The sequence below is a fragment of the Vidua chalybeata genome, chromosome 1 (assembly GCF_026979565.1).
Source record: "Vidua chalybeata isolate OUT-0048 chromosome 1, bVidCha1 merged haplotype, whole genome shotgun sequence".
NCBI classification, from domain to species: domain Eukaryota; kingdom Metazoa; phylum Chordata; class Aves; order Passeriformes; family Viduidae; genus Vidua; species Vidua chalybeata.
Window position 1 is genome coordinate 46,771,257 of NC_071530.1, and position 8,755 is coordinate 46,780,011.

The 8,755-nt window shown below is 45.0% G+C and overlaps 1 protein-coding gene across 1 annotated transcript in view; it reads right to left on the bottom strand.

Annotated features, from left to right (window-relative positions):
* Nucleotides 1-8,447, bottom strand: part of TBX20 (T-box transcription factor 20) — a 33,984-nt gene extending 25,537 nt beyond the window's left edge. The window contains exons 1-3 of the mRNA XM_053956288.1: nucleotides 8,321-8,447; nucleotides 5,833-6,067; nucleotides 4,386-4,550 (exon numbers count right to left, since the gene is read on the bottom strand). Of these exons, the coding sequence (XP_053812263.1) occupies nucleotides 4,386-4,550; nucleotides 5,833-6,067; nucleotides 8,321-8,447 (527 nt within the window). The remainder of the gene's footprint in view (nucleotides 1-4,385; nucleotides 4,551-5,832; nucleotides 6,068-8,320) is intronic.
* Between the last annotated feature and the right edge of the window lie 308 nt (nucleotides 8,448-8,755).

The following is an 8,755-nucleotide window of genomic DNA, read 5'->3' on the forward strand; positions in this document are numbered from 1 at the left end:
TAACTCAACTGTTCTTTCGTGCTGGAAAATTAACAACTGGACTAGATCTTCAGCTAGTGCAAACCAGCCCTGTTTTGCTATTGCCTGCATTGGTCATCACTCACTGAGGGCCTGACTCTCATTTTGGGTGATGTCTTTGGCCTCACAAATGACTTTCTTCCATTAGGTGGGTGGGGCAGGACTGAGCTGCCAGGTTAGGAAGATAAACATTTGTCCTTGTTGTTGAGCTACGATTTTAGAATGGAAAAACCACTAAACGGTGGGGCGTAACTCTCCAATAGAGCAAGCTGATCCCTAATCAAGGAATGCCCATACTAAAGACACTGGGGAGAGCAGCCCTGTTGCTCAAAGAGGAAGGAGATTTGATCCTGTATTCTGTTTTTGCCAGCAGAATCCCCAAGACACAGTGAAACTAAAGTTTTACCAGCACAGCTCGCCTCAGATGTGCAGGATGTTTTCCTTACATTGATCCAAAGCACAGCTTGGCTGCTCTAGCTCTGTCCATGGGAGGGATGCTGAGCCAGGATTCCTGTCACAATAAAATATTCCTAGCATGCAGGCGTCCTTACTGCTATTGACTCTGCTGATTGCCCTGCAAAGCTCATAAAAAATAATGATGTATTGTGAAATACCAAGACCTGGGATCATGTTATGTCAAAAGAATCTTAGCTCTCATGAAAACTAACTTTACCTTCCTCTAAAAAACTGTGAAAATTTCAATATTTAGAGCCCTGAATTAGGGAAGGCAAAACAAAAGGAGTGTCAAACATGCCCTGCAAATTTTCAGCTAGAGTTGTGATTTTTTTTTGAGCCTGCTTCCTAATTTTGAGTGTCTGGATAGCTAATAATGTTTACTGTGCTCACAGAGTGTCAGACACATCAAGGTTTGGCTAATTGGGACCAAGAAGCCAAAGTATTTCAAATATGTGCAGGGAATGAGTAAAAACCTCCCTGTGCTGAAAAGCTGAGCACAACTGTTTTACACCATCATGGTTAATGCTTGGCACTGCTTTAAAGTTACTAAGTGCTTGTAAGCAGAGTGCTAACAGGAAAGTCACTGAAGGGTGGGCACCAGAATATCAATTACTGGTATACAATACAATAACAGACCTTACTTTTCTTTGCCCATTTGCTACACCTCAACAATCCCACTGCAACACAGGATTCCACCTGGTGACCTACACCTATTTCCCACACTTGTCCCACAACCTGAGCTTGCACCCCTCAGGGAAGAGTGTTGAACACTTGACAGAGCAATTTCTAAAGCAGAAGTTGTTGGCAAGACCACGTGTGTGCACGAGCAAGCAGGTCAGTGAGATAAATGTGCACATTCCAGCACAGCACACGAGGCTCTCCCTGAAGTTTGCCTAGGATCTGCTGCCCAAGGCCAGCCAGATGTGAGGGGCTCCTCACTTCAATTCACAAAGGATTTAGGAGCCATATTTGGGTGTGAATTTGCTCCACGGTATATAATGTTTTATGATATACACAAGGTTTGGGTACTGCTTCTTTCTTGTGTATTTTGGAATGCAACACTGCACTCCCTCTATTTATTTTAACAGATGGTCTGGTCCCCCAAGCCCTCTGCATGCTACTTTTATTTACTATAATGTCTCAAATAATTTTCAAATATAATACCGTTTTTCCTGCCTAGAGTTCTCCAGAAGTCTGTAAACACTAAGTTCATTGAACAAATTATTGTAGACAAACACAGTTTAAAAAAATATAGGGACAAACTTTTGAGTGAAAGAAATGAGGCAAAAAAGGAAGAAGATTAAATAAAGGTACATGCTAAAACTTACTGAACTGATGTTTCACACAGTTTTAACAATGTGGAAGACAAACACAAAATATCACATAGGAACTCTATCCCCAGATACCACTTTAGAAGATTTACAAAAGACTTTCTGAAAAGTATTTTTATTTAAGTGCTCATTGCAACATAAACTTGTTCATTGCAACATAAACTTGTCTTCAACATTGACAGCAGGAAGACAAGGATAAAACTGGTTTTAATAGAAAGTTCCCTGAAGGGCTAATCTTTCAAACAGAATCACAGAATACTCACTAATTTGAAAAGAAACCAAAAACCCAAAAAAACCCTACAAAACTGCCATAGCGTTGAAAGTTATTTTTATAATGGAAAGAGTAAAACCATCAAACTGGTTCAATCCTGCAAAGTCTTACACCCAGGCACAATGCAACTACTGAATTATTCCCCTGATGTCACTATGCCCAGGCAGATGCAAGCAATGATGTGTGTGTGGGGAGTAAGTACCTTGTTACCAGTTCCCAGACACTAAACACACACACCTCTCACTGACACTCCTCAAGCAGGGAGAGCTAAAACCCTGTGTTTGGAGGACAAGAAATCATAACTTCCTTAAGGGTTTTGTTACTGGAGCAGGACCAAACTCGTTTCAAGATGGGAGGAGAATTACTTTTAATCTTTTCAAGCAAGACTGAAAAGATGCGTTAACTCTCTAGAAGAAGCACTGGTAATGCAAACACTGGAACTGAACCTCTTGACATCCTTTTTTCACCTAAGGGACGTATAAGGAGGACAAAGTGCATAAATATGTATATGTAAGTACCATCTGCACAAAGAAAAAGCTATCTCTGCCTGTGCTCTGGTCAATAGTCTGTTTAACTAAGCATCCTGAAAATGAAGCAGGAAAGGTGTACGTTCACACGTGGGGGCAAAGCATCCTGAAAATGGAACAGCACAGATTTGCACATAGGGGCACTGATCTGCTGAGGACTACCGAAAGTCACCACAGTACAATAAAAATAACTGTTAAATTTCAAGGAGTATTTATCCAATACTCAGTAGGGCAACTGCTAATTATTCCAGTCTCTTCTCTTACGTTCTAGTACTTCCTTGTTGAGTAAGTCCATGCCAGAGAGAGTGTGAATTAGAAATCTATTTAAAGGTATCCCAAAAGGGGTGTGAACAGAAAAAATAGGAAGGGGGAAATCCTGCCTTAAAATTATTTCTGTTTTTCTGTTATTTCTTCTTTTGATGCTGATTCCTTTGGAGCAGGATCTGTGTTTTTTCTTTGGGTTTTGATCAGTGCCCATTACAATACGTCAAATGAAGCCCTCAGACATTAACCACATTGCAAGAAGGAGTTTTTGGCCATGAAAACAAAGCAGACATAACTCCTAGGTTGCTGTCTTTAATCACAGCTTCTCTGCTTGCGCTTTTTGTTTGTTTACTTCCCTGAACAGCCGTCCAGAGATCACCAGTCACCAAGATTTCAGTTCAACTATTTATATAAGGAAATCACGCAGAATTTGGTGCCTATACTCACAGACCAAAAAAAAAAAATTGTTTCCATTTCTCGTGTTTCACTTATAATTTCTGCCTCTGTAATAAGCAAGTTCTTAACCCCAGGCTAAGCCACCTGGAGCAGATCTGTGCTCCTCTGCAGAGTCCTCTGCAAAAAGTTTCTTTGAAGCCAGAGAGGCATCCGCGTTATTTCCATATCTCAGGCTCTGACTCAGCAAAGCCTTTCGACATGTGCTGCAGTCTCACTGGACCTGGGGACTGAGGTAGGTACAGAAGTGCTGGGCTGAATACGATGAAGTGTGGGTCTCCTCTGAAGTGCCCTCCCACTGTACAGCCCAGCGCTGCAGCCTCAGTTGCCCAGTGCTTAAAGGAATCAGTCATTAATTACATTAATGGAATGACTTTAGAAATTAAATTTCTAAAGCATTTGTTTCTGTAGAGAAAAGGGAATTTATTTTAGAGAGTTTATTTTACAGAGGGGTTTTTCCTGATGTCTCAGAATATGTCATGATCTTTTAACGAAAAGGAAAGTAACTGTGTTGAGGAACTGTTCTGTACTTTGCCTGCTGCCTAAGAGATGATTAAAATCAAGAATAAAATTGTTGGTTAGCAAACACTGGGTATGTTACAGAAATAATATAATTTCAAGTATAAACAGCAATGAACTGCAATTTATTTCTACTTTGGCTTGGCTGGTGGCGCCTGGACGGCTTTAAATTATGAGGTCAAATATTGGGGGGGAAAATCCAAGAGACACATCAATTTTTTTTCAGCTTTCTTATCTGAATCATGACAAACAAATATATTTTTTTTAAAACCCCAGTATGCGTAGAAGAACTCTTAACCAAATTCTGCATGTCTTGGAATACTCAGTATAAATCAAATCTCAAGCAGAGATTTGAGGCCAGATTTTGCAACACAAAAATTGTAATCAGAGTTTTGTAACCAGCTTTGTTGAACATGGACTCAAAATCTCAGAGAACTGTTTGCAAACAGAATTCAAAGATTAATACAAGATATTTCATGAAGGGGGAAAAAAAAGAAAAAAAAAAAAGTAAAGAGAAATGAAAGACCAGCAATAAAATCTACAAACCTTGCAGGGAGAGGAGGGTCAGCTTTTCCAGCCACTAACCAGGAAGACCTGTGGTAGGCATATCTATATCTTTTATTGTCCACAGGAACTATATCCATTAACACAATATACTTGGCCTCAGGATCCACTCCCGAGAAGGAAACCCTGATCGTAGGAAACATTCTCCTAAGAAAAGGCAAATCAGAAAATAAATATTTAGGCAGACAACAGAAATAAGATAGCATCTGAAAAGCTGTTAAAAGTAAGAATTGTATTTAAATCCCCTGAAAAAACTTAAAGCATGTATTGATTTTGCTTCCACATGATGGGAGTTAAATCTTGTGTCTCTCTAATAAGGAGACAAAAATCAGCTTGAAATCGAAATTATATTTGGGAAGCAAAAAGAAAAACATGGTAAAAAGTGAATAAGGAAAGGAGAAATATACTATTTGCCTGTTAGTTAGAAGTACACAACGATTTCAGAAAATAGTTGTAGCTAAGGTACATAGATACTTAGGAACTTGGATTTTTTTATATTTATTTATATTTTACAGGATCCGTGCTACTGTAAGGGAAATATTCCAGAAATTATTTCCGTTTTTATTCTCACGTATTTTACAATAGTGTTTTCTTAAGCCTGCTCACAATATTTTTGTACGGAATTTTCAAAACTAAAACATTTATTTTCCGTACTAAACTTTTGACAAAACACAATTCTAAAATGTAAGGTTATCCTGTAGACTAGAAATAAAGTTAAATAATTTTTTACAGTTTAAAATACTGAACTGTAAATTGTATGTTTTATACCTATTAAAAAAAAACCAACAACATATATCGATAGAGCTCCCCAGTTAGAAAAAAAAAATCTTCAGGCAACTACATTAATAAAAAGTAACTTTGGGGAGAAAAGACATTTGGCTCCTCCGAACTGCGTTTGACTGACCCAAACCCCACAAACTTTATTGAAGAAACGGCATAGCTTGAGGTAAGAAGAAAGCCTGAAATTCTTTTGCGCATTTTTGCAACCGAGAGAAAAGAACAAACCAAACCAAGCTCTAGCAGAATCACTTCCCCACGACCCCGCGTTTCCCTCGGTCTGTACCAACCCAGCGACTCAAAATCACTGCAGGCTTTCAGTGACAAATCTTATTATTAGGGAATCAACACTTCTTCCCTGCCGCCAGGACGCCTCGGATGGATTTCAGCCGGCCCCGCACCTCGCTGCCGGCCCCGGCTGCGTCTCCCTCTGCCCCAGCGGGGCTCCGCGCACCACACCGCGCAGCGCCGGGCTGGGGCCACCAAGGGCTGCGGCAAACGTGGGACTTCATCCTCCTCCTCCCCCCAGCCGTGCTGTTTTCCCGATACAAAAAAACTGCGGGCTTTAGGTAACTTCGCCTTTTTTTCCCCCTGTCCAAAGCCGCTTTTCGAATGATGCCCAGAGGGAAACTCAGGGGCTGCCCAGCCTTACCTCCCGGATTTGGTGATGATCATCTCGGTACCCAGTTCATGAAACTTGTCCCAGAGCTCTTTGGTCTCCAGGCTGCAGGAGATTTTGGCCATCTCCTCGCTGGGGATGATGGGGGTGGTGGGAATGAGGGGCTCGGTGCACAGGGAAGAAGGGCTGCTGCTAAAATCCCCGTGAGGGTCCAAGCTGGATAAATCACTCAAAGGCTGGGCGCAGGAGGATTTCTCAACGAATTGTTCTGCAGGGTTTGAAGAAAAAGAGAGAGAGATGGGGAAAGAGAAAGAGAGAGAGAGAGAGAGAGAGGGGATTCAGCCAGGACAATGCGACTACCGATATATATATATATATATATATATATATATATATATATATATATATATTTATATGGCATTATATATATTATATATATATATATATATTTATATTTATATATATATAATATATATTATATATATATATATATATATATATATATATATATATTTATATGGCATTTATCGTTCAACTGCCCGCGCTCTGCCCCAGCACACCCGCAGACCGGGCCGATTCTTTAGGCGTCCCCTCATAATTTGAGGGCAGCGGTGGTGATTTTCGATGAGATGAGCTCCGGGAAGAGCCCGCAGCGGCGCCACTCCCCAGAGACGCACCGGGAGAGACGCCCGGGGGGCGGCGGGAGCAGTACAGCCCCGGCCTCGCCGCCGCCCGGCTGTGATCCGCTCCGCGGGGCACGGCAGGGCAGAGCCAGCCCTGCGCGCTGCCCCCCCGCTAACCGAGGGGTTCCACGGGAAGGTCACTAATTCTCATTAAAACGGGAGCGTTGGGCGCCGAGGGGCTGCTGAGGGCCAGGGTCACGCTGGGGGAGCACGGGACGCTGCTCCTGGATTGCGCCGCTGGCAGAGAGCGCAACGCAGAAAGTGCTCGAGCGCGGCCGCGCAGGCTCCACTCTTCCTTCGCGGGGAAGCGAACCCCAAATGCTAATTAAACAGCGGGCACGGGCTCACTCTCTCAGGAAAGCTGGGTCTGCCAGCCGGTTTGCTGACACTGAACCCGCTCCTTTGGAGAAACAGGCTCCGGAGGAGCTGCGTGCATTCGCGCAACCTACGCGGGTGCAGTAGCTGCTGCCGACGCGGGCCGCCCGCCACGTCTGGCTCCCGCCGGCGCTGCCGCCCACCCCCGCAAGACCCGGGAGGCTTCGGGCGCTTCAGCAGCTCCGCTGGGAGTTTCCGCCGGAGGCGAGGCCAGAAGGGAGCAGGGCTGCGAAGGCTCTGCCCGGCACCGAGATGCGGCACCGGGATGCGGCGACGGATCCGGCGCCAAAGAACGGGAGGAGCACGAACGCACCCTGCCCCTCCAGGGAAAGGTTTTGCCTAAAGTTCCAGTTAATAAAAACCGAGTCACAGACAGTCGTTTCCCTTCGAGTTTTAGTTGAACGATATGAGGGAAGGGGTTAAAATTTTTGAAAAGTTAAATTAAATAAGCATTTTCAGGGGAAAAAAAAGAAAACAAAAACAAACAAACAAAAAACCAAACCAACCAAAAAAAAAAAAAAAAGCAATTGCACTAACACTAAGTTTAACACAAACCCATGTAAATATGCCGACAGGGAATACTACAATGTTCCCGGCCTACATTAGCGCCCAGACTTAAAACTGAAGTTCACAATGAATCCCTAGACTACGTGAAATCTTTTGAGACAGTTGATTAGGTGCAGCAGACACTGAGGAGCTGCCTTTTCTGAATTCTTTTAAGATTGAGTGTAATCCTGTTCATTGGCGCCCTGAAAGCTTAACACATATTTTGTAGTTTTCTGCGAACTCCTGGATACACGAAAGGATGACAAACCGCAGAAACTTGGAGGGGGGGAGGAGGGGAAGATGTTAATGTTTTTTAAAAGCTTTCAGGATTCTGAATCGAGGCAACCGAATAGAGAGAAATCGCTTACCCGAAAATAGTAAATGCTTACAAAAAACTCCTCCCGGTCTACGTAGAGCAAAACAGCCTATATGAATTTATATCGAAGAACTGTGGAGTGAAGGGATTTTCAGGTCTACACACAAGTTTTATTACCCCTTGTAAGCGTGGGTACGACAACGGAGAGTCTCTATTTTGACTTCAGAACCAGAGTGGATTTGCGATATATATTTAAGAGATTCATTTCATGTCAGCGAAGAGAAATTGAACTACCTTAGAGTGTGGGATTATTCTGCAAATGGCGAAGCTGGATGAATAAAAGGCATAACTGAAACTAGAGGAATTTAGGAAACTCTTCATGCTATAAACAGCCTCGCCTAAAAACAACCGTGGGTGATGAAGGCGCTCAACCTTCAAGCTTAGGTGGTGCTACTTTCCGCTCTGCAGGGGAAACCTTCGGGCGGGGGGGACGCGCCGCTGCCCGACCCGGCTGCCGGAGCGGTGAGAAGGGTGAGCCAGGGCGGACAGGACAGATGGACGGACCCCACGGACACCGGCGGTCACCCCCGTCCCCACTCACCCAGAGGCTTGATGGTGCTCTCGGGGGACTCCTTGTCCTTGGAGCTGCCGCTCGACATGAGGGCGGCGATGGAGAAGGCGTTGGCCCGGGAGGAGAGCTGCGGCTTGGGGGGCGGCGTGTACTCCATGGCCACTGTGCGGGGACGCGGCGCGGCTCGGTGCTGCGCTGCCCGGACGGGGCGGGGGGAGGACCGGCCGGGGGTGGCGGAGCCGGGATACCGGGAGCGCTCTGCTCCCGGCGCCGCGCGCTCCCCCGCCTTAACGCGGGGCCGCGGAGATCCTATCGGCCGGCGGCCAATCGGCGCCGGGACACGTCAAGGGCCCCGGCCCGGCCCGGCCCGGCCGCGGGGGAGGGGGCGGAGGCGGGCAGCAGCAGCAGCAGGAGGAGGAGGAGGAGGGGGGAGGGACGGACGGACGGAGGGAGGGAAGGAGAGGG